The sequence below is a fragment of the Streptopelia decaocto genome, assembly GCF_964273445.1.
Source record: "Streptopelia decaocto genome assembly, chromosome: 7".
Lineage (NCBI taxonomy): Eukaryota > Metazoa > Chordata > Aves > Columbiformes > Columbidae > Streptopelia > Streptopelia decaocto.
The window spans coordinates 68,322,241-68,349,934 of NC_138661.1; the positions used below are offsets into that span (position 1 = coordinate 68,322,241).

The 27,694-nt window shown below is 55.9% G+C and overlaps 1 protein-coding gene across 1 annotated transcript in view; it reads right to left on the bottom strand.

Annotated features, from left to right (window-relative positions):
- The window catches only part of PTDSS2 (phosphatidylserine synthase 2), a 30,070-nt gene extending 7,027 nt beyond the window's left edge, over nt 1-23,043 (bottom strand). Inside the window, exons 1-9 of the mRNA XM_082059259.1 lie at nt 22,776-23,043; nt 15,172-15,273; nt 9,775-9,857; nt 5,964-6,031; nt 3,470-3,604; nt 2,893-2,943; nt 2,264-2,377; nt 722-840; nt 4-126 (exon numbers count right to left, since the gene is read on the bottom strand). Of these exons, the coding sequence (XP_081915385.1) occupies nt 4-126; nt 722-840; nt 2,264-2,377; nt 2,893-2,943; nt 3,470-3,604; nt 5,964-6,031; nt 9,775-9,857; nt 15,172-15,273; nt 22,776-22,978 (998 nt within the window). The 5' untranslated portion in view covers nt 22,979-23,043. The remainder of the gene's footprint in view (nt 1-3; nt 127-721; nt 841-2,263; nt 2,378-2,892; nt 2,944-3,469; nt 3,605-5,963; nt 6,032-9,774; nt 9,858-15,171; nt 15,274-22,775) is intronic.
- Nucleotides 23,044-27,694: the final 4,651 nt, after the last annotated feature.

Below are 27,694 nucleotides of genomic sequence, written 5' to 3' on the forward strand. Positions count from 1 at the left end.
AGCCGCCTTACGACGAAGATGATGCCGCAGACCGCCAGCCAGCGGCGCAGGCTGGACGCCGGCTTCCACTCGAACTTCACCCAGCTGTACGGCGTGAACTGGAACACGATCCTCTTCATCTTGCCCCTGCAGAAGAGCAGAGCACGCGCTTGTCCTTTCCACAAACAGCACACGAGACACAGCTACCAACGTTCCCGTTTGAGACACCAATTCAAAATGCCTCCATTTGCCCCGTAAAAATCACTACTAAACGAGATGAACATTCTGAGTTAAAGAGAAGCCCGTTGTTGGGACTGTCACTCGCACTTTGATATTCCCAGCCGGTATGGTAAGCAGTTTGCAGCTCTGCTTTGCTCAGCAGACACAGCGCGCAACAGGACGGTTCATTACTGGTGCAAGACTACAGGGCTTCATGAAACGGTAAGTTTTGGTGTCCCAATTACTAACAACGTTCTGATTACCAGGGGAATGATTACTGGCACAAGGACCAAACAGATCCTTGCTGTGGATGGCAGAGCACAATCCTGACTTAGATTCCTGCCCCTCCCTTAGCAATTTCACTAAATAAGCTCATTTCCACAAGCCACTCTCATTGTTAGACACCAGGCAATGCTCGTGACAGGTACGAATTCTTTAATTCACGTGAATTCTAACAGAGCAACCCTTTGACAATCAAGGTCTTTGCCCTTTGCCTCTGGAGCTCCCTTCCCCACCGACTCACTTGTATGTAGGAATGTTCCAGAGCCCCTGCCACTTGTAGGTCTTCAGAGACAGCCACGACAGGGTCTTCATCCCGCAGTAGATTCCCAGCCCGTTGCACAAGATCACATCCATGATCCACTGGAAGGAGAAAACCGCAGTGAGGCTGGGGAAGAAACCCCGGAGCGCGTGGAGGGGAGATGTGCAGGCACACGGACAGACAGACAGACAGAACACCCCGCAGGAGCAGCCTCGGCCGCCCGAGGCTCCCGAGCAGCCGTGTCCAGAGCCGGCAGCTGCAGGTCCTGAGCACAGCAGACCTGCTCCCAGCCCCCGCCTGCTGGGAACAACCTGAGACACCAACAACCCCACAAAACCCCCCAGGAAGTGGAACTGCCCCTCCAGCCTGGACCGTGCTGTGCCCAGAACCGCCGCGCTCACTGCCCACCTCCTCAGGCTGCCTCCGAACCCAACGCTTGTCTCCAGGCTCAAAAGGCGAGAACAACGCCGTGATTTCTCCCCGTGCTCCGAGCGCCACGAGAGGGAGCTCTGGGGCTGCAGAACCCCTGGCTGTCCTCTGCATTCTAACCCAAAGAGCCTTAATTTGAGAAGGGTTTTTGAAGGCAAACAGCTTTGTTTGATGTCTTTATACATAATGCATTAATTTTGATGAATACAACCATGTAGAAAATCATTACAAGCTTGGGAAAGAGCTTGTACTGTAAGAATAAAGACAAGCCCAGGTAACAGAAGAAGCAGAGCTGTGTGCCCTGAACACAGATAATTTGATTGCTCTGGTAACAAATTTACATTTCATAGGGAAATAAAAAGTAACTTTTGAAGAGTGTGTCCCATGAAGCGATAGAGCTTGTTCTTCCACAGGGAAACGGGACCACAGCCGTGTCTCTGGCTTGAAAAACCACCCACGAGCAGGATTTTAGGATAAGGATGGTTACAGACCGTCACGTGCAAAGGCCATACAGCTTTTCAGCAAGGCCAACACCGAGCTTTTAACAGCTTTTCTAAATAAACCACTCCAGCAACTCGAAACACAGAAATACTCGCTGTTTTCAGCAAACACTGAAGATGGGCTTGCGCAGAGGGAAGAGCTGGACGCGAACTGCACTGAGCCCGGTGGGGGCTGCTTTGTTGGTTTGTTTGTGCTTTTTTCTGTTTGGTTGGTTGGTTTGTTTTAAACAGGCAAGAAAAACCACCATCTGAAACCTCACACACAACGTCTTGACCTTCCTCTTCATTTCAGATTTCCCAGTTTGTACCAGCACCAAACATTGGAAAATTATCAGGTAAGGCTTCAGATTCTCCCTCTGATGCGAAAGGAACTAAAGCCCATATTGAACCATGTGCAACAGTTTGAAAGCCCACGGGATGACAGCAGCAGTGCCAGCGGTCCCACAGACTCCTGCGGAGAGCAGCAGCGCTGCTGAGCTGCAGTCACCTCTCTGGCCACACGCACGTGACACCGTTTAGTTCCCAGCACTTCCACCCCCCCCTTTAGAACAGCCCTGCATTTAGACACAGACACGCTGCCCTGTGCCGTACGTACGTGATCCCACCAGCACTCGCTGAAGTTGGGAAGCTGGTGCTCCAGGCTGTACTCCAGGAACTCAAACATCACGCTGATGATCATACACATCCACCAGTCCCGAATCATCAGCGTCTGCAAAAAGGCAGGAAAAAGCGTTTCAAATATCCACCACGCTTCGCACCACACTGAACCCCGCTACAAACAGGGCCACGCTGAGAACCAGGCACCGCTTACACCAACGCCCTTCAGACACCTAAACCCAGAGGAGCTCCAGAAGCACCGTGAAGCCCGCCCGGGTAGCAATAGCTCGCACTGCACTCCCCACACGCCACATCCAAAGGCCATTCGAACATTTATCCTGCTACAGGAGGAAAGGTTTTTACTTTCATTGACGGGAGCTCAGAATGACTCCCGCTGGAGGAGGGAGCTCGTCAATGTAACGTCACTTTGGAAAGAAATGAGGTGACCTAACGTGGTCCAGAGCAAAAACCCAGCCTTTCCTCTATTACAGACACTGTGTCTAGTTCACAGATGACACCTAATGTCACTGATCCCAGAGGCTGCTGTCACTGAGACAGAAGCAGCCAGGCTCTAAAGCAGAACGGTACTGGAACAGGGATGTACTGTAACACAAGAGTCATTCTTACCTTCAGGTACCAGCCAAAGAAGTGAGCAGGAACAAATCCATCCAGTTTGTCCTACAAAGCAAGACGAGAGTGTGGGTCACTTTGCACTACAAACAATAACCCATTAAAGCTCAGTTTTTTTCCAGGACAAATGCAGCAATTAACTTCAGTTGTGTCACATATAAATACTGGATGCACTTCATGAGACTCCCAGTTCTGGAGTACAAACCAGCCATCTGCAAAGCACAGACACTGTTCTGAGGGGCAGGAACCGGCTCTGGGACTGCCCAGCTCCTAATGCCGAGTGCCACGTTCCCTGCCTTCCAAGGGACAGAAGCAGAATATATCCAAGCCAGGGCAAGAACGTGCATTTCTCCATCAGATCCCCACCTTGTATCTAGCGGAGCTTCCTAAACCTACCAGCCCACATCTCCATCTGGGCAATGGGGAAGGTCGAGAGAAAACAGAAAGCTGAAGAACCATGGCCTGCTCACCCAGCGCCCAAACGACTCAGGAGCACACTTGAATAGTTCAATGAAGCATCGTTTTACCAAAACACGGTCAGGGTCAGCGCGCAGCGACTCCGCGCGTGTCTCACCCAGATGTTGTGGAACGGGTCGGTGCCGTTGCCGGGATCGTACACCAGGCAGTTTCCCCCGTAGTCTCTCTCTGGCAAAGGAACGCCCAGGTGCGGGTCGATGTACTTCATGAACTGCCGCCCGTCCTGCACCGTCTGCAAAGCAACACAGCCGCGTCCCCTCGCCACCAGTTCAACGCACACAAAGGACAAAGGCGATTAAGGCCAACGCTGCAGCCTCAAATGGGTGGCTTTTTTAAAATGTGTTGGAGAATATATGTGGACCTCAAAGCATCGCACAGCATAGACACCTGACTGTCTGGGCCTCTTTCGCTAAAGATTAAGGACAAAATGACTCCAGAATGAATTTAGGGTTTCTCAGAGATGAGGAATCGGTCAGTTTAGCTCCGTTTCCGAGCGGCTGTGCCCCCGCTGTCCGCCCAGCCTGGCGAGGGGCGGGAGGAAGCGGCTGCGACTCAGAAGCTCATCTAACACTGCGGCTCCCGGCACAAAACACACAGTGCAGCTTGCTGAATAAACAGCCGTTTCAAACAAGGGCCCGCTAGCAGCACAGGCAATAAACCTGCAGCAAACAGCAAGGGAGGAATGATCAAAATATTAGTTATAAGCAGTGACCGAAACTTGAGCTACCGCACTAGTAGCTCACATACACGTCCGCTGAGTATTTCCCAATGAAATTGCTCACGGTTGTGGATGCTGTTTTACACCACAAGTCGTGTAACTTCTATGAGAGAGCAGCAGACAGCGAAAGCAGGGCAAGGCCAGAATTAGTTAACGGCAGTAATAACAATTACAGAAGAAAACCACTGAAGTCACATCGACTGTACAACAACCACGAGCGAGCCCGTGTTTGCTTTTCAGGAAGCCAAGTCACTCACGGACTCAGCGCCACCTTAACCTTGTCTAAAGCTCTGCAAAGCGGGGCTGGATTTTTAGGAGCCCAGCAGCAGCCGGGGCGCTGGGCACAGAACGGACTGCTCAGCTTCCCTGCTGGAACCTCAACTACAGCCGGGCGATCAAAGGAAAATTACATGCATTATTCGCTCCGAAACAAACAAAAACGGACAGTTGAGTGTTCTTGAGAGCTCGGCACTGACTTGTGGGGAGGCTCAGGAAAGCCAAGCACAACGAGAAGTGCTGGAGCCAAAGGAAATCTGGGATTAGCTGGAAAGGCTTTGATCAACATCAGAAACTTGTTTGCAAAGCACATGTCCTATTCCACCAGGTGACAGGTCCTGACACCAGGAACTGCTTCCCCAGCTCACTTGGCCTCTAGAGGCAAAGGAAGAAAACTGCTCATCCCTCTGTCATCTCAAATGATTTCTAAAGCGACCTGACGAGCGTGTGCTGCTCCTTGCACAACAGGTTTAAAATACAGCGCACCAAAGGTTCCTAAGATGCCAGCAAGAAGGACCCGTCTGGAAATGAACAACTGGGGACTCAGATTGGAACCCAAGCCTGAAAAGCAGGCGGGGTCTGACGGAACAGGACCGTTACCTCCATGGTTCGGTATCGCGACACTGGCGTTTGGCTTCAGATCAGGCTGAGATGATCCAGTCGTTGGTGCGAGGAAACCGGAGTCTCCTCCGGGACCTCAAGCTCTTCCTTGGCACTCAAATGTGATTTGCAGTGGTGTAAGTGCACATACAGCAACACCATGGTTGGGTGACAGTGCTGGTTCACTGTCCTCACCTACCAAAATATCCTACTGCACTTCTGAGAAGTCATAGAATCAAGCTCAGTTTACTAAAGGATGACGCTATGGTAAGAAATAACATGCTTGATCTGGAAGTACCAATAGCTCCTAGAAAACACATCATCCTCAGTTTGCTGCCGCTACACAAAGTCGTGTAAGAGGTTTCGGTTTATTGCAAAACCAAAAGCTCAAAGCACTTAGCATGCCAGGTAAAGAGTATCTGAAAGAGCAGAGGAGCGGCCAGGCTGCAGGACACGGCCGGGGAGCCGCCCCAGAGCCCGACACGGCCGGGGAGCCGCCCCGGAGCCCGACACGGCCGGGGAGCCGCCCCGGAGCCCGACACGGCCGGGGAGCCGCCCCGGAGCCCGACACGGCCGGGGAGCCGCCCCGGAGCCCGACACGGCCGGGGAGCCGCCCCGGAGCCCGACACGGCCGGGGAGCCGCCCCGGAGCCCGACACGGCCGGGGAGCCGCCCTGGAGCCCGACACGGCCGGGGCGCGCAGCAGGGCCGCCAGCCCCCTCCGCTCCCGCCAAACCGCTCCGACCCGTCAGCGCCCGTCTGACAGCTCCTGCTGCGGCGCGACCCGGGCTGAGCCGCACGGCACACGGCCAGGGAAACACTGTACAGTGTTACGGTCTGTCCTCAGTCTACAAGTCTCATTAAATAGCACAATGATGGGACGTCACAAAAATGTGAAATGCATCTCCCGCAGTCAGTGAGAAGCCTCAAGAACACCACACAGGATTTTACATCCACATTAGACTGGCATTCAGCAACCAGAGGTCGAAGTGACTTACCTGGAAGAGTATGAAGATGAGGAAGAGCTCGTAGACAACGCTGACACACAGCCAAAACCTCCAGTAAGCTACAGAAACAAATGGGACGTTAGTGAGCCTTCAGCAACAACCGCAGCCAACTGTGCAGTCACCGTAACATCACTGACGCTGCTCAAAGGGACGCTCCCACATGGCATTGTAAACCCAGCATTTGTGTGTTCACCATTCTTCCTAAGGAGCAAGTTTGTAAATGTGCCAGAGCTGCTTGGACAATGATCTGATCGGTGACAATGGGCCAGGATCTGCTAGAAAGCGTCTCCAGCTGGTGAAGTGGAAAAGATCCATCAGTGGACTATGGAGCTGCTGATTACTGTTTAGTGCCTGCACACCGGTGATGCCATGGAGGCAAAAACTGACCAGCCCCACCTCTGAAGAGACTAAACGCACACCAAGGAACTCAGCAAGGTTCCAAGGGGATGTCTACATCTCTCAGTAATGTCACGTACTGATCACTGTGGAATGATTTTGATGGACTTTCCTCCCGGTGTTCCCTGTTTACACCAATAAACCAGAGCTCTCCTTCCACAGGCACATCCAGGGGACAGAACGGCATTGGGAAAGCGGAATGGAGACAGCGGCTCCCGCGGCCGAGCGTGGACAGCGAGCGGCTCCCCCCCGGCGCTGGAGCCAAGAGCCTCCATCCGACCGTGTGTCCCAGCTCCGTGGCAGCTCAGGTGTGTCACTGCTGGAGAGCAGGACCGCGACACCAACAGCGCAAGAACTAAACACAAACTCCAGGCCTGCAAACACACCTGCCAGCTCCGCACCTGACACCAATCACCCGTGGTGCTGCGGAGCTTCCCAAAGGCTCGCTCGCCCCCGAAACAACACGAAACGTTGTCTTTGCCAATTCAGACTCAAGTAGCAAAAAAAGTTCCACATTTTCCAAGCTGTCTCTACCAGCCTGGGCCTGACACCATCATTAAAACAGACAATGGGAGAAGGGCTGGCTTCTTTCAGCAAAACTGCTGAATTCATGTCACCGAAATGGCCCACTTTACACTGCCAGGAAAAAGAGACAAGGAGTGGGGCCTGAGTTCAGAGCTCTAACAGCTTCCATGGGAAATTTGGAAGTTTTAAGAATGTCACTTCAAGTCTACAAATGTAATTGTAATTTCTTAATCATGCAATACAATGAAGCATCTTCTTACAGGTCAGTCGTTAGATAAAGAAGCAAACCCTGCTGTCTTTCTAGAATGCAGCTCAGGAAAAACAAGCAAAAGCCCTCTGTTGGTCACAGGACTGATTGAAGAGAACGGCTCCCCAAACCGGCACCACTGCGCTGCCGAAAAATTGTTCAGCTTTTCCAACGCGAGTCTGCAGGATACAAACACGGTGGTGGCTTTTTTTAAAGTGATTATAAAGAATCAGTTTGGTTTGATAAGGTGCTGTCTGTCCTTGAAGGATAAGCACCGCGCTGGAGGCAGAGCTGAGCGTTCATTAACGCGATCCTTCATTAACGCGATCCTCTCAGAGAGCAGAGCAGCTCCGGCAGCCCTCAGAGCAGCCCGTGTGACCGGTCACACTGCTCACAGCCACCAGTGCGCCGCAGCAGCTCTGCAGCGACGCACACGCTCAAACGCGCAGAGCCCTAATCCTAAGGTGAGCCTCCCCTTCCCGTGTGCGCAGGGCCCTGGGGCCGCGCAGCTGCCGAGCGGGCTCAGCGACACCTCATCGGAACGAAAGATCTGCTTATAACGGAGCGTGCTTTCCTCCTGGCTGAGTACCCAAGAGGTTTTGGAGACCACTTCACACATGTACACGTACACCAGGAACAAGATGTTTCCCAAGCTGTACAAACACTGTGCTCTCTCCTCCTGGCCTGGCCCCAGCTCTAGCTATAGTGATTTTTGGCAAGCCTCTAATATTTGTTTTCCTTACATGCACTTGTCACCACGAGCCTCCCTCAAACTAGGTCTATCTTCCTGATTCAGTAGACTTCAACTGATCATTTACACACCGTACAGGGCAGCGATTACCGAGCCGCTGCAGGAGGCTGTGAGCCCCCGATGAACACGTCACAGGCGCTGCCTGCCCGAGCGCAACCGGCGCCGGCCCGCCTGTGCGCAGAGCTGCCGCCCGCCCCGCGCCCGCACAGCCTCCGTGAGCCACGCAGAGAAACCTCCGCTATCGGCCCAAGCAAGGCGCTTATCTGACAGGGACTAAGCGTGTGGAAGCCGCGAAGGGCTGGCGGGAGCGGCGGGCCGGGCGGGAGAGCTGTCTGCTCAGCGAACGCTGCGCCGGGGCTGCGCCGGCACGCGGCTCACGCGGCAAGTTCAGGTTCAAAGGCAGCGCTGGGACACGACAGGCAAGCCCTGCACACCCCTCCCGGCTCTGCGGGGCGGTCCTGTGCTTCTGACCCGTGCCAGGAGCGGGGGGCAGGGGCAGAGCGTGCCGGCCCTGGACACAGCCCTACGGGAGCATTTCTCCTCTAGAGCGACAAGCCGCTCCTCAGAACCTCACCCTCCGCTCCCCAGGCGCCTCATGCTCCATTCTGTCGAGTCAAAATAACTGCTGGCACAGCTGGGAATATTAGAATCTGTTTCTCAGGGCATTAATAACTGTCATGGAAAATGTCTTTAAAATTGCAATGTGGGCATGTTATCTTGACAAAGACAATAAAGCATCATTAAGCTCTTACAACACTGGGCCGTTTGCACGTTCCAGGCTCCATAAAAGGAGCTGGCAATAAGAATGAGGAACGTCTTTTATTGCAAACACTAAAAAGTCATCGTGTTGACACTGACTCGATCCACGATTAATTTTATGATGAAATGCATTACACCCCCCAAAGCTGGGTGTTCCCCACCAATGAACAGACCCTCAAGCTGAGTTGAAGGTTCATCCCCTGTACAGGGCTGCTCCCTGGCTCCAAGCACTCTCCTCCTTTGCTAGGAGGTTCGGATGGAACCACAGGCCTTGAAGCCAACGGTTTACAGGAAGGAAATGGAAAATGGGATAAAAAAACAGCTTAAGTTTGTAAAGAAGCTCCTGTGAAGCTGCGGCTTGAGGAGCCGATGTAGGATGGGACGTGACCGCGGTGACCCTCGGCCTCCTCCTGCCCTATAACTGGCAGCGGCCTGCGCCGCGGTGCCTTCCCGGTGAGAGCTGCTCCTGAGCGGCACCGCTCGGCCAGGGTCAGGGGCTCGCTGCCCACGTGCCCTGTAACGGGAGCGCGGGCGGGAGCTCCCGGCTGTGCTGCCAAGAGCCGCGGGACAGGGGGAGGAGGACGGACCCGAATACCACTGGTGTCCTTAGAAGGAGGAATTTGTTGTACAAGAGGAACCAGAATTGACGGTAACAGCAGGGAAAGGCTAAAAACTGCTATTTCATGAAATGCAAACTTGTGCATAAAGCCCTAGGGTTGCAGAGGTGTGCTGTGGGCACTGCTCCAGAACACAGCCTGCTCTATTGAGGCTCCTCATGCAGAACAGCATCTCTAAACTGGAATGTTAAGGTTTTGGCATAAGAAATACCTGGAGCTTTATCTGACTGCAGGAGAGCTTAATGCTTTCAGGAATATTATGTAAGCCTATACAAATTTGCTTAATTCTTTCCCAGTGATCCACATCTAAAAATAAGCCAAACGATCCAAGATATTAAAATATCTGGGTGGAAGCTGGGAGGCTGTGCAGTAAGTGTGCAGTGTTAATTAAGCTATACTATTATTATTTAAATTACCACTTACCTTCTCTACAAGTAACCCAAATATTTAGGCTCACCATAAACCATTTACCCAAAATATCTGAGTGACTTAAGTGACTGAAATTACCTGGATGAGGTCTTGAAAATGGTCCATCTTTAGCTTGTGTAACTCCGAAACACAGGAAAACCAAAATACTGGCAACGATCCCTCTGAAAGGGAAAACAGAACAAAGTGATTTGTTGCTCCAACTTCCTCTCGAAGTCACGGATCCTACTCCCCTGCTCGAGCGCCGGCCCAGGTGAGCAGAGGCCCCGCGGGTCCGGGGCGCCCTTCACCCCGAACGGTGCAACTCTGGACTGCAAATAAACGGGCTGTCTGCAGGAGCCACCGACACCTACCATTTTGCTTTCATTGAGAACGTGCTCCATAGCAGAAGCAACAGCAGACCATTCGTGTGTCAAACACTTCAAAACAGAACACAAAAGGCTTTACGAAAACTATTTTGCAACAGTCACCTCTTAGTACAAAACGCTGGTGCTTCCTGAAAATGAAAATGGCTTTTATTTGACAGATGTAACTCAGTTATTTTGGTTGCTGGGAAGGAACAGAAACAGCTACGGAATGAAAACAGCGAATAGATAGTTCTGTCATGATTTTCAAAGATGAAAACACTAAAAGAGTTTTCAGCCGATCTCAAATAAGGAGAATATTTGGCGTTTTGAGTCACTAGTCTGTGTTTGGAAACAGCAGGGCTACAACTGTACAGAAAGGCTGCACTCTGAGCCGTGGTACAGCACGGACGGCCCTGGTGCTGTCACCACGCTCAGCCATCAACTACGGTGTCCAAGGTGATGGCTTCAGGCCTCCTGAGGGCCATTAACTTCCTGAACCTGCATCCTCTGCAGTCACGCTCCTCTTCTAAAACGCACCCTTGGCCACAGCAGATGCAGCGGCTGCGCTGAAAGAAGCTGCTGTTTTATTTCAGGTTTTGAAGAAAATCACAGATTTGCATGGCAACCCTGCCGGCTCCGTTATCGCTTTCCCTGCGGTAAGCAGGTTTGTCCCCTAGCGGCACGGCACGGCACGGCACGGCACGGCACGGCCTCCTGGGGGCCCGGCCAGAGCCGCGGCGGCAGCGCCACGGCCGGTCCCGCGGGGGTCCTGCACACCACCCGGCAGCCCCAACGGACACGGCCAGCGCACCTTCCGGAGCGGCACTTCAGGCGGACGCGCCATAGGAAACGCGCCTACCGAAATCATCTTAGCACTTAACCAAGCAAGAATGGGAGAACACCGCAACAGTTTCGTTAGCACAAACAGCTATTGTGTGCGTTATTTTGAGAGCTGATTCAGAGCCACAAGACAATGAAGCTTGTCTGTGTCTGTACGTCACCCTTTGTTCCAGGCTCTTAACGTGACATCTCCCTGTCCCTTCCCTGTCCCACCTCCAGCGCTGTGACTGGTACAATCCCCTCGGTGGCACCTCCAGCTGCAGAACCGGTAGATCACACATATCAATATCTGTGTGCACAGTCCTAGTGACCGTGGACTAGATTTACACATAAAACATTTCTATAAATCTTACCTTGACAAAAATGTCCCCCTCCCATATTGCCCTAACGTGTTGCAGGAAGAAAAACAGCACTGAAATGTCAGTGCACAACCAAACGCAAACACAAATCTCAGCTACACACACCACACCCTGTGATCCCACAGGCTCACGCTCTGCTTCGTGTCCATCATTTCTCCTGACGGTTCATCCCGAGCCCGCCCCTCACCTGCCCGCGGCTGCCTCTGCGGCCACGGGAGGAACCACTTTCACATGGGAGAAGATGGGACGTGGTGACAAGCTCCTGCTGGCACCCCTCGGCAAGTGGGGAACAGCGCGGGCCGAGCGCCGGCGAGCGCGGGCTGAGCCTTCGCAGCCAAGCAGCACAACACTGCTCCACTGTCGGTGTGCAGCGCTTGGAAATAAAGGAACACGACAGCCAGGGACGCTGCTCAGCGTAACACGACGGCTTCTGCTCATTAAGAGGACAAGTGTTCCCGGGAAATATTTGCACACAGTGACAGCCTCATGCAGGCCAAAATTGTACATCAAAACACACAATAGCTCCATGTTAAGACTGAAAAAGATCTCAGGGTAGGATAAGGTATTTTAAGTTATGGGATAAAAAAAGAGAAAATTTGGGATACAGATATATTTATGCATGTTGTGACCACCTCACCTCTGCTCTGAAATGCCTCTTTTTGTTCAAATAGACACTTAGAGAGCCACGTAGAATTGGTTGGGATCAATGAGATGTAAGAAAGCAGCAGACACATGGATGCTAGAGAAGGTAAGAACAACGGCTGGGACGTGATTTGAGCTGGGATCCTTCAAGCTTAGTGGTGCTAAACTTGGCCTAGTGCTTACCGCAAAGACCTCAGGAAAGAGGTTTAACTGAGCCCCGGCGGGAGCTCGCGGAGCACGGACGGGCCGGGGAAGGTGCCGATCACCAGACCCCTCCGTCCGCTGTCAGCGGGCCGGGGAAGGTGCCGATCACCAGACCCCTCCGTCCGCTGTCAGCGGGCCGGGGAAGGTGCCCATCACCAGACCCCTCCGTCCACTGTCACCGGGCCGGGGAAGGTGCCCATCACCAGACCCCTCCGTCCGCTGTCAGCGGGCCGGGGAAGGTGCCGATCACCAGACCCCTCCGTCCGCTGTCAGCGGGCCGGGGAAGGTGCCGATCACCAGACCCATCTGTCCGCTGTCAGCGGGCCGGGGAAGGTGCCGATCACCAGACCCCTCCGTCCGCTGTCAGAGGGCCGGGGAAGCGGTGAGGCTCAGGAAAGGCCAGGGGCTCGTGCGCTCTGTCTGCGCCGATCTTCGGTCGGCAGGAGCCATGATTTGGCAGATAACTACCATCTCAGAGCTCCGCACGTACCTGGAGCGACTGTGGCAACAGCACCAGGATGCAGTGTGTGAGCAGAGAGAGATGAGTCCTCCAACACCAACACCAAACCCCATGTCCGGAGGACTGTAACCATTCTCAGGATGCTGCTCATCAAGGGCTGCTACAGTCAGAGATGCAGAAGGGAGCAGAGAACATTCGCTACTCGTTGCCGGTATGATGCTGTTCAATTGATTTTACCAACTGGACACATTATTCCCTGCACTGAATACACAGAAAGCAACCTCTGTTTCACGAAAGAAAGGTTACTCTGCTGGTTAATCTTCTCTGGTTTGGTTTATGAAAGCAGTAGAGGCTCTAATCTCGATAATAAGATGTGGCGCTGGGTGACCTCAGATCTGTATTACTGCCCGGTGATGTGTCAGCACTTCTCTTTCAGCTCCTCCCCTGTCCCCTGCCCTGTCACTGCAGAGGGTGTCCCCTCTGTCCACTCCCCGCACGCGCCCACTGAACGGGGAATGAACCGGCATTTGTTCACACCAAGCCGTGCAGAAACCCCCCAGCTCCACCACGTTCCGCCCGTTCCATCCCACCCATCCAAACACAAACCCTCAGCCTGGCACACGGCTGAGGGGGAGTTACATTAACTCCAGTTGTTGGGCACCTGACAGGAGAACAACCAGGATTAACCCAGGAAACACCCTCACTCCTGCATCTCCACACCAATGAATACTACATCCTGAGTCACCTAGAGCCTTAATGGCAAGGGGAAAAAACCACCATGATATTTAAGAAACCAGACTGGGAGAAACCAGAACTGTTTCCATGCTCACAGCAAGGATGCTTCGCACTCTGTAAGCACGTTTAACTTTTAAAATATCCTTACATTTTTAAAAGACCACTTTTCTTCCCCCTTTTTGCTCCCTAACGTAATTCTTTAAAAAGAGGAGAAATTCAACTACATTTAATCAGTTTAAATTACGGTAGAAACGGATCACACAGGTAAGACATCTCATTCCGAGTTTCAAAGAGCTCCCCTTTGGGCTACAAGTTCTCCTGTTGATTTGCAATGAGTAATGATCTGTATTGAAATCTGGAACATCATTTTACAAAATGGGCTTAAGTCAGACAAATTCAGTCACAGCTGACATCATTCAGAAAGTGAAGTCGTTTTAGAAAAGAGCAGCAGAATCACTGCCAGACAAACAGGCAGTTCTGCAGGCCTTAGGGCGAGCTTTGTGTTGGGTTTTAAACCACACACGGCAGGCACCGGCTATGACACAGAGTGATGCTAAACTGATTAGAAATTAAATTCCAGGACCAGCATCAAAAGAGCTTATAGACTTATGCCTGGGTTTGTCATTTTGCGAGGGCTCGGGCGTCTAAAGGAGTTAACGCAAAGGTCATTTGAGGTACCTTGTCCACAAGGTAAAAGCACGTATGGTAACGTTCATATCGCGACCCTGTTCTTATATTCACCATACGGAAACGCTGTGTCACACACTTGGTGTTGCAGGCTGTGTGCTGGGGGGTATGTCACACACCTCTTGGTGTTGTAGGCTGTGTGCTGGGGGTTATGTCACACACACACACCTCTTGGTGTTGTAGGCTGTGTGCTGGGGGGTATGTCACACACACACACCTCTTGGTGTTGTAGGCTGTGTGCTGGGGGGTATGTCACACACTCACCTCTTGGTGTTGCAGGCTGTGTGCTGGGGGGTATGTCACACACTCACCTCTTGGTGTTGTAGGCTGTGTGCTGGGGGGTATGTCACACACACACCTCTTGGTGTTGTAGGCTGTGTGCTGGGGGGTATGTCACACACGCACCTCTTGGTGTTGTAGGCTGTGTGCTGGGGGGTATGTCACACACTCACCTCTTGGTGTTGCAGGCTGTGTGCTGGGGGGTATGTCACACACTCACCTCTTGGTGTTCTGGGCTGTGTGCTGGGGGGTATGTCACACACTCACCTCTTGGTGTTGTAGGCTGTGTGCTGGGGGGTATGTCACACACTCACCTCTTGGTGTTGCAGGCTGTGTGCTGGGGGGTATGTCACACACTCACCTCTTGGTGTTGTAGGCTGTGTGCTGGGGGGTATGTCACACACTCACCTCTTGGTGTTGCAGGCTGTGTGCTGGGGGGTATGTCACACACTCACCTCTTGGTGTTCTGGGCTGTGTGCTGGGGGGTATGTCACACACTCACCTCTTGGTGTTGTAGGCTGTGTGCTGGGGGTTATGTCACACACTCACCTCTTGGTGTTCTGGGCTGTGTGCTGGGGGGTATGTCACACACTCACCTCTTGGTGTTGCAGGCTGTGTGCTGGGGGGTATGTCACACACTCACCTCTTGGTGTTCTGGGCTGTGTGCTGGGGGGTATGTCACACACTCACCTCTTGGTGTTCTGGGCTGTGTGCTGGGGGGTATGTCACACACTCACCTCTTGGTGTTGTAGGCTGTGTGCTGGGGGGTATGTCACACACTCACCTCTTGGTGTTGTAGGCTGTGTGCTGGGGGGTATGTCACACACTCACCTCTTGGTGTTGTAGGCTGTGTGCTGGGGGTTATGTCACACACTCACCTCTTGGTGTTGCAGGCTGTGTGCTGGGGGGTATGTCACACACTCACCTCTTGGTGTTGTAGGCTGTGTCCTGGGGGGTTTCTTCAAGCAAGGTTACGTAGCCCAGCGCACACGTGAGGATGAACAAGACTGTTAAGGTGTGAGCTCTCCTGCGATTTAGAAGAGAGAAAATGGAATCAGGAAGCAGAACAGCTCACATCTTCACCCGCGGCGAAGGCGCAGTACGGCTGCCCAGCGGTCGGTGATAGTACGGAAGGTTTTGTGGTGTACAGCACAGAAATCAGAGTTCTGGCGGGCGCTGGTGTGGCTCCCAGCCCCACAGAGCAGCTGGCACCAGAACGGGCCCGGCTCACCTCCCCGCGCCCGGGGTTAAGGAATGTTCGGGCAAACACCTGCCGGGGAGCAGGAGCAACTGGAGAAAAACCAGCACCAATATCTAGTTCTAAAATCCTGCAGGTTTCCCTCCTGGTTTGGCAGGTACAGCCGCACAGCTCTGTTTCAAAGCCTCTGAACAAAAACTGCAGCAGACTGAGAAGACTAAATGGAAGGGAATTCACTCTATAGACATGGGAATTACACACTGCAAGCAAAACCAGTCATTTAAAAGGAAAAAAATCTGAAAGAGAACAGTCGCGGTTGTCAGAATGATGATGCTGCCTCCAGACGCCTCATTTCCAGTAACTCGTACAGCTCCATCTCAGCCCCGAGGAGCCGGCCAGGCTGACGGCCAGAGAGCACTGCCAGGTTACTGCCCGCAGAGCCACCCACGGCCGGTTCTGTGCCAGCGGTTTCCACTGAACCCCCGGTGCAGCCGGTGCTGGTGCGGGGTTCCACTGAACCCCCCGGTGCAGCCGGTGCTGGTGCGGGGTTTCCACTGAACCCCCGGTGCAGCCGGTTCTGGTGCAGGGTTCCACTGAACCCCCCGGTGCAGCCGGTGCTGGTGCGGGGTTCCACTGAACCCCCGGTGCAGCCGGTGCTGGTGCGGGGGTTCCACTGAACCCCCGGTGCAGCCGGTGCTGGTGCGGGGGTTCCACTGAACCCCCGGTGCAGCCGGTGCTGGTGCGGGGGTTCCACTGAACCCCCGGTGCAGCCGGTTCTGGTGCGGGGTTTCACCGCAGCCCCGGTACAGCCGGTTCTGGTGCGGGGTTCCGCCGAAGCCCCGGTGCAGCTGGTGCGGGGTTCCACCGAAGCCCCGGTGCAGCCGGTGCTGGCGCGGGGTTCCGCCGAAGCCCCGGTGCAGCCGGTGCTGGCGCGGGGTTCCGCCGAAGCCCCGGTGCAGCCGGTGCTGGCGCGGGGTTCCGCCGAAGCCCCGGTGCAGCCGGTGCTGGCGCGGGGTTCCGCCGAAGCCCCGGTGCAGCCGGTGCTGGCGCGGGGTTCCGCCGAAGCCCCGGTGCAGCCGGTGCTGGCGCGGGGTTCCGCCGAAGCCCCGGTGCAGCCGGTGCTGGCGCGGGGTTCCGCCGAAGCCCCGGTGCAGCCGGTGCTGGCGCGGGGTTCCGCCGAAGCCCCGGTGCAGCCGGTGCGGGGTTCCGCCGAAGCCCCGGTGCAGCCGGTGCGGGGTTCCGCCGAAGCCCCGGTGCAGCCGGTGCGGGGTTCCGCCGAAGCCCCGGTGCAGCCGGTGCGGGGTTCCGCCGAAGCCCCGGTGCAGCCGGTGCGGGGTTCCGCCGAAGCCCCGGTGCAGCCGGTGCGGGGTTCCGCCGAAGCCCCGGTGCAGCCGGTGCGGGGTTCCGCCGAAGCCCCGGTGCAGCCGGTGCGGGGTTCCGCCGAAGCCCCGGTGCAGCCGGTGCGGGGTTCCGCCGAAGCCCCGGTGCAGCCGGTGCTGGCGCGGGGTTCCGCCGAAGCCCCGGTGCAGCCGGTGCTGGCGCGGGGTTCCGCCGAAGCCCCGGTGCAGCCGGTGCTGGCGCGGGGTTCCGCCGAAGCCCCGGTGCAGCTGGTGCGGGGTTCCGCCGAAGCCCCGGTGCAGCCGTTCCGCAGTGGCTGACTGCAACACGTGTGCCTCCTGATGGTGACCCATCCAGGATATTCTCACCTTGCACTGCCTGCTCTCTTTTAATTTACAGTTGCACGTTCCTTTCCTGCTGAGCACCATTTCCTGCTGTCAGTGGGAACCGGCCAGTTAAGCACAGGTCACAAGGCACGAGTTCTGTGTTCAAGGACTGCACAACATCCCTTTACACCAACTATTGAAATGACACAGGTATAAAGCATGAAGCTTAGAGAAAAGAAAAACTGTGAATGAAAAGAACTGTTTGACAAGTATTTGTATGTACCTGCTCTTACATTTTCTTTCTATATCATTTTGTAACAGAAGCTAGCATTACATTTTGGGTTTTTTGCCAGAAGACCAAAGTCTCTATGTATTCAAGTTGTACCGCGTGATAAACCAGAGATCAGCCGGGATTTCTGAGAAGCCCCCTGGTTTCCCTTCGAACACGCCAGTGACCTGTGAAACTGCTCAGCAGGTTAAGGTGAGCGTTACTCTGCACCGCAGCTCCAGCCTAAGCCGACCCAGGCACGTCTCCCGGCAGCCCTGTAATCCCGCCGGAGACACATGCGACACCCCGTAAGCAGATCAAGCCTCTTCTGCCGCTGCTAAAAAGGTGCTCGGCATTTATCGCTAACCTTCTGTGCGCCCAGAGGACACGGGCTGAGCGGCGCCAGAACGAAAACAAAACCCCCCAAAACACAACGAAACCAGCCGGCAAAAATCCCACCGCAAACAGAAACACAAAACAAAGAGAACCCAAGAATGTCTGCAAAAGCAGCAAGGAATCAACGTGTAAAAAGAAATGGATCTAGCTATGGAATGGCAGGCGACCCGGCCACCGAACGGCAGGCGACCCGGCCACCGAATGGCAGGCGACCCGGCCACCGAACGGCAGGCGACCCGGCCACCGAACGGCAGGCGACCCGGCCACCGAACGGCAGGCGACCCGGCCACCGAACGGCAGGCGACCCGGCCACCGAACGGCAGGCGACCCGGCCACCGCACACTTGATGTTCATTGAACGAGCACGAGACTCGGGGCCTGTTTTGTCATCTACAGTAGCGTATCAACCTAAACACTCAAAGGGGCAGCAGAGCCGGGGACTGAATTCAGCGCTCCGACTCACTTAAATCAGAGCATGGTCTTGTTAGCTGCGTTTATATCTGGACATAATTAATACAAAACCAACCTGCATTTTGCCCACTGACGAAGGTTCCGTTAACTGCAAGACTATGCCTTGTTTTATTGTTTTCTGAAACTATTGCGTAAGAGGCTCCTCAGCTAACCCCAGAAAAGATAGATGTCCCCTCTCCGCAGCCCCGTGCAAAGCCAATGGCTTTGTCAACGCGCTGGGTGCCCCGGGAGCTGCCGAAAAATCAGTTATTGGCGCCTCCTCGTTCAGACAAACCCATCAACGACTGTTCTATTTCATTTCTTGCTGGGGGGTTTGTACCGAAGGAAACCATGGGGGTTTCAGAGCCTCCTGCCCCTGCTTTGGGTTTAGTTTTGGTGCCACAACCGTCAATTTCCCCGCTCAATGACAAACTAGAGGCCAGTATCTCCTCATTTCCCTTCAGCTCAGGTTCCACGTGCAGCCCGAGCCAGATCCTCTTGTAGCAAGTTCTGAAGGCGGCGAGCCGTGGAAACACGCTTTCCGTGTCGCATGGAGTCCAGGAACCAGGAGCAAGATGCTCTAGACGGGTCTGTGTGTGCAAGGAGCGAGCTGGCGGCTCGGGACAGAAACGGCACACGGTGACGAAGCACCGACAGCCGCCCAGCCTCACACAAACCCCCGGCACAACACCACGCGCACCCACCCTTCCAGGCTCCACAGCTGAAACCGTCACATAGAAATCCACAGAGACTGCACAAAACAACACGCTGAGCGTTTGCAGCAGCCAGAAAAGTGAACTGCGTACAGATAAACGCTTGTGCGAGCGGAGGCAGGACGGATTAAACCGCATCCCAAGGGGTTGTTTCCATCTCCACGTACGCTTTAACACGGCACGAGGAAGGCGGCACAGCCCGGAGCATCCCCAGCCAGGGGGCAGGAATTACACCAACGGGTTCGTGTTCCGCAAGGCCGGCGCTCCCAGAGCGACAAGAGGGGCTCCATGGAGCTGCACCCGAGCGCGGGCAAGGCAGCCAGGAGCCTTCACTCGGAAACCAGAGACAGCGGCGCCTGCAGTGCCTGCACACGGAAACGGCTGGGGCCGGGGAGGCAGAGCTCACAACAAATCCCAGCTACTAAAACGCTGGAACATTAAGGAGCTCGTTTTTCTGCTCTGTATCTTTCTGTACCTCACATCTAGCTCTTTCCCATTCACACACGGGGGCATTTCGGTGACATAATTCCGTTTGTTTTCATAACAACACTTGTCCTGCTCACTGAGCTGAACACTAAGGGAGCTCGTCAGGGCACAGGGGTAACTGATTCCAACCTCTGCTTTTCACGGCCATTCATTCTTCTGTCACATCCACAAACCACAGGTTTTTCCAATGAAATCGCTATCAAAGCTTTTGTTTTCCAATTAAAGAATATGACTAAAATGACCTAAGGAAATTCCATCTCCAGCACAGCCTAAAATCATGTCAGTGAAGGGGACCGCACCCTGATTACCCACCGGGGTTCCTGTTTGTCACAGATGATGCAATAACACCAAACACAATGGCGGTGGCTGAGAACACCCTGCAAAGGGTTTGTTCGTTCACCTCTTTGTCAGTCGCTCACTGAACAGGGGCGCAGCCGCTCCAGCCTGCTCTCTGCCCTAGAGCCGTGGGGCAGCCACCGCCAGAGCACACCCGCCAGCAGCCCCGCTGCGCCCGGCCCGGCCGCAGCTCCGGCAACACAAGCTCTCTCTTGATTCCAAATAATGAGAAGGTCAGAAAAGCATTTCTAGAAGAGATTTTATAAGATGAATGAATATCAAAGCTCTCTGCCCTCCACATGCCAACGCATCATCTGACATGCTGGGAATCCTGAGCAAACTTGACAAACGGACAGTACGATAAATCTATTGCTTCAACAGCAGAATAGCGTTTAAGTTATGGTGAAGGATAAGGTATGGAAAACACATCAAAATAACTCTAAACTGACCGATATTTTGACATTCAATATCAAAATTGTAACTAACAGAGAAACAACCCTGTTTGGATACAGAGAGGTTTTTGAAACCTTCAACAAAAATTCAACCTTGGTCATAATCTTGATAACGCACTCAAAATTGGGGACAGCACAGCGAGCTGCTCACGTTGCGCAGGCCAGAGCAATCGGCCCGGTGTCAGCACGGCGAGAATCGGGTTAACGGCAGCTTGAGACACTCTCCTGTCCACCTACATCACAACAAACAACCAGCGGCAGCCAACCCGGAGTCTCAGAGGTACAAAAAAGTGCCTATTCTTAGCCCAGCAGCAAGTCTTGCGCACATCTACAAAGGCACACAGCGCCGATTAAATTTCTTTATGTACTTGTGACACTCCAAAATAGTAACGTTCATTTTCCCTGCCATAAAACGCTCGCTCGGAGTGCGAGACGCCAGCTCGCTCTTCTGCGGGTTACAGACACGAAGCTGTAGAAAGCTCTGCGTGGGGACGTTAAAAAACAAACCACCAAACCAAACAGTGGTTTTTCATGCTAGCTCAGTAAAAATATCAATCTACTGTGCTTCCCACTGTACAGAAAACAAAAGTGCAAACCTCGGCCACAAAGAGCCCTTTGTCTGCATTCAGAAAGGCAATTCAGTGAGCAGACAGGCAAGAAACAATCAAAGGTACTGGAAACATGAACATTTTAGCCCAGGACGGCGGCTTGCCAGGCAAGCTGAGCGCTTCCAGCTCTCTGCTGCTAGTAATAGATGTTCTGAAATGAGTTCAGGGATAACTGCAGTTACAGCCTTGAATTTAGGGTGATAACCCCGTAGCAGTGGCAGCCTTCAACCCCACAGCAGGGAAAAGGTGCACCACAGCGACATTATACAATAAAAACAGCACGGGTGTTTTCAAAGCATCGCAAAGCACCTGGCAAGAGTCACCTTCGCTAGACAGGAAGAAAATGAGAGTTTTACCCATTTTCCATCTATATGACGGCACCTCTCCGCAGGATCCAGTTATTCAGCCCACATGTGGCAGCACCAGGGTGGTCCCCGAGGCAGGTGCTCCCCAGGAAGGTCCCCTTGCCCTGCGGACGACGTCCCTCGGTGACAGCTGCACGTGTCAGGCTCCCGCGCAGACCATCCTGCGACCCAGCGGCACCTACGTGGTTCTTCGTAGTCTGGACTGGCAGAAATATCACCCAGAACTGGGGGCTTCACTGAGGCCGGCACCCTGCGCCCCAGCGCTGCCCAGACTGGCAGGGCCGGAGCCAAGCGCCCTCCTCCTCCTCCTCCCTGTCACACGGCAGCCAAACCACATCACCCTCAGCTCTGTGCCCAACTAGGAGCTCCAGTGCCGCTGGGTTCCTTAGTCACAGAGAACACGCATTTAATACACATGGAAAAACTACGGACATGCAGGTACGTGTGCTGAAGTGGATTTTGAGAACTCCAGCAAAGACAGAATTTAGAAGCGCTTTTGTAGGTACAAACAGATCTCCTCCTACAAGGACCGAATTTTAAGAAATTGCCACATCTGGCCTAACACAGACAGCTGGGGTTTTCCGCACCGATTTTCTGGACCGAGCATGTGACAAAACCACACAAAACACCCAATAAGCAGAACCTCGGGACAACAACTTCAGCCTGCTAGCAGGAGTAGAGGAAACAGCCCGGACACAAGAGGCCTCGTCCGAGACTGCGGGAGGGCGGAGAAGCAGCTGGGGTTCACAGCAACGATGCTGATAGAACCACCAGAATCAAGCATGAATGTCTGCCCACGGCCCGTGGGCTCCCCAGGTGCCGGGGACACCCCGAGGGCTCCCCGGGTGCCGGGGGACACCCCGAGGGCTCCCCGGGTCCCGGAGGACACCCCGAGGGCTCCCCGGGTGCCGGAGGACACCCCGAGGGCTCCCCGGGTGCCGGAGGACACCCCGAGGGCTCCCCGGGTGCCGGGGGACACCCCGAGGGCTCCCCGGGTCCCGGGGGACACCCCGAGGGCTCCCCGGGTCCCGGGGGACACCCCGAGGGCTCCCCGGGTGCCGGAGGACACCCCGAGGGCTCCCCGGGTCCCGGGGGACACCCCGAGGGCTCCCCGGGTGCCGGAGGACACCCCGAGGGCTCCCCGGGTGCCAGGGACACCCCGAGCGCTCCCCGGGTCCCGGAGGACACCCCGAGGGCTCCCCGGGTGCCGGGGGACACCCCGAGGGCTCCCCGGCAAGAGGAGCCGTCCTGGTGAGCTGAGAGGCTCCGCGACCAGCGCTGAGAAAGGAGCAGCCGCTGCCGAACAGCCCCAAATCACTGCTGAATCGCCAGGAAACAGTAATTAATCGCACCACAATACCAGGAAAAGCATCTTTAGCCGCAGCCCGCGGTTTCTCGGCTTTAGCGCCGGGACCTGTTGCGGTCGGAGCGGCCGCCGCCGCAGATAACGGGCGGGACCGTCCGTTCCCCCGGTCACCGTTCCCTCCGCAGCCCCGCACGGCCCTGCCAGCCGCGGCGCGCAACGGGAACCAACGGGCACCGCCCGGGCAGCGGGAGCCGCGGCCGGGAGAGCGGAGCCGGGCGGGGCTCTCACCAGAAGAAGGTGTTGGTGCCGTCGTCGTACACCTCGGACTCGGTGCTGCGGCGCAGGCCGGGGCCCTCCCGCTCGGCTCCGGGCGGCGGCGGCCGCTCAGCCGCGGCGGAGGGGGCGCCGCCGTTGGGCTGCGGGGGCTGCTGCTCCTCCAGGGCCGCCTTGCCCAGCGCCCCGCCGGGGCCGCGCCGCTCCCCGCGCCTCATGGCGGCCCCGGCCGCGGAACGGCCGCTCACCGGCGCGGGGCTCCCAGGGCGCCCGGGACACGCCCCCCACGCACGCGCGGCGCGCGCGGCCGGCGCAGGCGCAGCGCGCCGCACAGGGAAGGGGCGGGGCCAAGCGGGGGTGGGGCCTGTTGCCGCGGCAACCGCCCGCCCCGGATTTAAAGCGCCCCAGGAATCCAAACGCGTTGACCTTGACATTGGGGTTATGTCGCCCCCTTGACATCGGGGTTATGTCCCGCCCAAGGCCGTCAGGATCCCCCATGGCGTGTTTGGTGAATGTGCTTGAGGCTGCGAGCCCGGAGCGGCCGCACAGGGGGGTGTTGTGTCCGAGGGGCAGGGGGACGCTGGTTCCTCTCTCAAATAAAACATGAAGGGGGCGAAAAATGAACAAAGAAAACAGCCCGTCTAGCTGCAACAGAGCAGTGCTATGCTGCGGGTGCATAAAATCGCCATTTGCAAACTGTAGCACTATTTGTTGCTAAAATTCCTTATATTCTGGCAAAAGTAAACAAATAATGCTAATTAAAGAAAATGGCGTAATACGCACTCACTTGAATTATTCAGGGACAAGTGCTCTTTGCTCTCAAGTACCCCAGCCGGTGCCTTCCAGCTGGGCCCGTCCCGGTACCGCGGCTGTCCGAACTCCTGCTTCCTGTGCGATAAAGCATTGACTGCCTGGCCAAACGCGAATGCTTGCTGGCAGAGGGCTGTGTGTGCACACCGAGGCACGTCCGGAGGGTGCTGTGCCCCCCCGCTGTGTCCTTACAGCTCCTCTGCTGGGAGGAACGTCCCAAAAGGTTCTTTGGGATCGGCACAAAGCGAGGGGATGCGGGAGCCCTGGGGGGGATGCTCCGGCCCCGCAGGAACCAAACCGGGAGAAACGAGAGGAACCGCGGATGTGCTGCACATGCGGCGGCTGGCCACGGGATGGCAGCGCCGGCCGGGCTGGGACACCCGGCTGGGGACCCGAGCGCCAGCTCCGAACCCGCGGAGCCATGAGAACATGCTGGCACAGCCACCCCCTGCTCCTTTCGGTTGGCGAAGGTGCAGCTGGCACCCTGAGCGAGAGGATTTAACCAAACAGCCCCCGAGAAAGGGGAACGGTCCTGGGAAACGGTCCTGGTTTGGGAAAAACCAACCCGCAGGTCTGTGAGGACACTTGGGGCGGCTGCTCGGTCCCCTCCGACCCGAAATGCTCTCCTGGCCACCCTGCTGTGTTTTCTGAGACCCGAAGGCACTTGGCTTGCTCAAGAGATGCCACCAGCACCTTGCTCTGCACAAGCAAAGCCTGAGGTCATAGAACCATAGAATCACTTCAGCTGGAAAAGACCCCCAAGATCACGGCACAGGGAGGAGCATCCACCACGTCTCACAAAGGAAATGTGAATAAACCCTTTCAGGTGTCCCTTTCCCCCCACCCTATAGCCACAACATGTGTGGAACATCAAATTAAAACCACACGCTACTCACGGGGCAGCTGACAATCCCGGTTTCTGGGGTCACGGCAAGCGGTGGGTCAGGTCCTGGTCACCCACGGCCTCTTGTCCCCCCGTGCCTGTTGACGTGAGCCCATGGCCGCTGCTTTGGACCTGCAGGACGAGGGGGATTCACCGGCGGCAGCGCCAGGGACAGCGATGGCCTCACCGGGGCGGGTTTGGCAGCGAATGGCAGCTGTGCTGCCGCTCGGCTCTGCGGCACAATGGCCTTTGGCACGGCAGGACGGGGAATGTCCGTCGATGGAGCCCGTCCTGGCTGCTGGCAGCTCGCCCTTGTGCAGGAGGGTGGGATGGATCTCTCCAGGGCCCTTCCACAGCAATCCCACCTTTTTCCACCCAAAACCGCTCCTGCTGAGCTCTCCCCAGAGCAGCCGGTGGTGCCAGACAGTGGCTCCATGCTCAGACACCACGTCGTGTTTCTGGCCAGTTTGCTCATTAGCATTGTTTCTAATCGGATTCTTATGAGCTGGCAGGTCCAGCAGGCACCAGTCAGGTCCGAGCGCGGGCTCAGCATCCCCTGCGTGTGGAGCTGCTCCTCCCCGTCCCCTCCCCGCGGCAGGCAGGATCCCAGCCTGCTCTCCAGCCCACCGCAGGCAGTGGTTTCCCAGACACTTGTATCTGGCCTTAGACTGATGTCTGCAAAACAAAAGTGTCTTTTTTAAAAGACTCATTGCACAGCCTGAACTGCCATTTCTCGTAGTAGCTGAGGAGCCCTCCAGTGCCGGGCTCTCATCTGAACCATCGTCCTGGGCAGGATGAGAACCCTGCCGGGCTCAGCTCCCGAGGGCCAGAGAGGCCTCTGGGGAAACACGGCCCCTCAGCAGAAAGGTGCAGATTGGTGCTGAAGAAACAAGCTCTTCTGAAGGATCTTTCTGCTTTCGTCTTCTCTAGCCAGATACACAGGAAGGCAACATCTGAAAAAAAAAAAAATATATATATATATATGTATATACTATATATAAGACCCTGGAGATTGAAAAGAGCAAATAAACATTTCAGCAGCATCCTAAGTTAGGTTGTTGCACGCAGGACAGCCTTTGTGCGCCCAGAGAGGAGCTGGCTGTCAGAAAGCAGCCCTGCCAGGCGGGATGCAGACACGTCCTCTGTCCAGCTGAAGCGCTTTTGGACATGAAAGCCCTCAGCAATTTGTTACCAGTCATACCTCCAATTCCAGGATCATGCAGTTGCAATACCTCAGCACACGTATGAGCCAGAGCTCCACAACCCTTCACATCTTACGCAGATCTTTCAGCAGCACACTGGAAGGTGCACCCTCTGCCTCTGCCGGGGAAGAAAAGTGCTGGCAGCAGAACACCATCAGTTTGGTCGCCTGCCTTGCTGCAGAAGGAGCTAAGTCTCGCCTAGGCAAAGCCAGACCCCTCCTAACCAGAAGCAAAAGCATGCTGTCTGCTCCGAGCGCTGCGGGAGGGTCGGACACCTCGGACAAAGCCGAGCTGCAGGCGCGGACTCACCGTCCCACGGCGGGTAAAGCCGGGGGCGCTGGGGCTGTGGCGGGACGCTCGGGGAGCACAGTCCTCCTGGTGCCGCTTGGCAAAGTCTGCGGAGGAGCAGCAGCGGGTGACACAGCCGTCCTGCAAGGCCGCCGGCCCGTCCCCTGACACGGCGCCGCCGTTCTGTTCAACCAGGGGTGCTCAGGCTGCTGGGGAAGCTCCATCGCTCGTCTCAGCGGCTCCACTCTCCCTGGGTAAACACACACGCTCCCCACGCCCGCGGAGCTGCTGCGATAAGGACACCTTTCCCTGCGACTGTCCCTGCGGGGTGAAGGTCCACCCGCCCCTCCCTGCCCCGCTCCTCACTCACACACACCAGGAAATCTGGAATACAACTTTTGCTTTTCCTCCTCCTTTTTATTTTCTTCTTTTTGCCTCCCTTTTTTAAAAAATCCTCTTGCCTGGCTCAGTCTGCCCCGGGCGCTCGGCAGAGCCGCGCTGTGACGGGACCGCTTTGCTCCAGCGACCCCAGCAGAGCCGCTGGAGAGCACAGGGCATCCACTCCAGCTATCCACCCTCCTGCTCTGTCCAGGAAACCAAAGCAACAAAACCCCAGAGAACAGCTGTAAGGAGAGCTGTCACACTGCCTTACACGGGGCAACCTTTCCACTCACCCTTCTCGTAAAAACAGAGTTATGCCCCGCTCCAAGCCAGGTGGATAAAACCAGTGATTTGGTCACATTCCTAGCGGGCCAGGGCTGAGCATCCAGTACAAACGGCAGCAGGAAAGCAGAGGCCACCGCACCCCAGAAAACCGGATCTCCCCAGTGCCGGATCTCCCCAGTGCCATCTGGGAGCAGGGTCGGGAGCCTCCCGGGAATCCAGATGTTCTCCGAGCTCACAGAAGGGTTTCACACAGGGAAACTGAAGTGATGGAGAGCACACAGGAGCACCGGCCGAGGCCGGGAGGAAGGGGCTGCGTTCGGGTGGATAAACCAGAGCAGAGTCTCCCCATCGCCCTGGAAGCTCCTGCTTCACCTCTTGTCCCTGTCTTGGGTGTTAATAAACCTGCCCCGGCCCTTCTGCTCCCGTCCCGACCTCACGCCCTGTCTGTCCTGCAGAGCCCAGCCTTCACCCCAGAAATGCCGCAGGTCATGCACAGCTCAGCTTTATTTCCTCTTTTTAGGTTTGTTTTGGTTTTCTTCCTTGTAAGAAATACTCTAATGCTTTCTAGAGCTTCCGCTAACACCTCCTTCCTCCTTTCAGCCCATGCTAGGGACATCTCTCTGGGGACAGCCACAGGACATGCGGGCGACACGGGCAGCGAGGGGCGGAGGAGGAGGGGGTGACAGAGGAGGAGGCGGGGGGGGTGACAGAGGAGGAGAGGGGTGACAGAGGAGGAGAGGGGTGACAGAGGAGGAGGAGGGGGGGGGTGACAGAGGAGGAGGAGGGGGTGACAGAGGAGGAGGCGGGGGGGGTGACAGAGGAGGAGGCGGAGGGGTGACAGAGGAGGAGAGGGGTGACAGAGGAGGAGAGGGGTGACAGAGGAGGAGGAGGGGTGACAGAGGAGGAGGAGGGGTGACAGAGGAGGAGGAGGGGGGTGACAGGGCGGGAGGCGGGGGGGTGACAGGGCGGGAGGCGGGGGGTGACAGAGGAGGAGGAGGGGGGTGACAGAGGAGGAGGAGGCTGGGGGTGACAGAGGAGGAGGGGCGGGGTGACAGAGGAGGAGGAGGGGGGGGTGACAGAGGAGG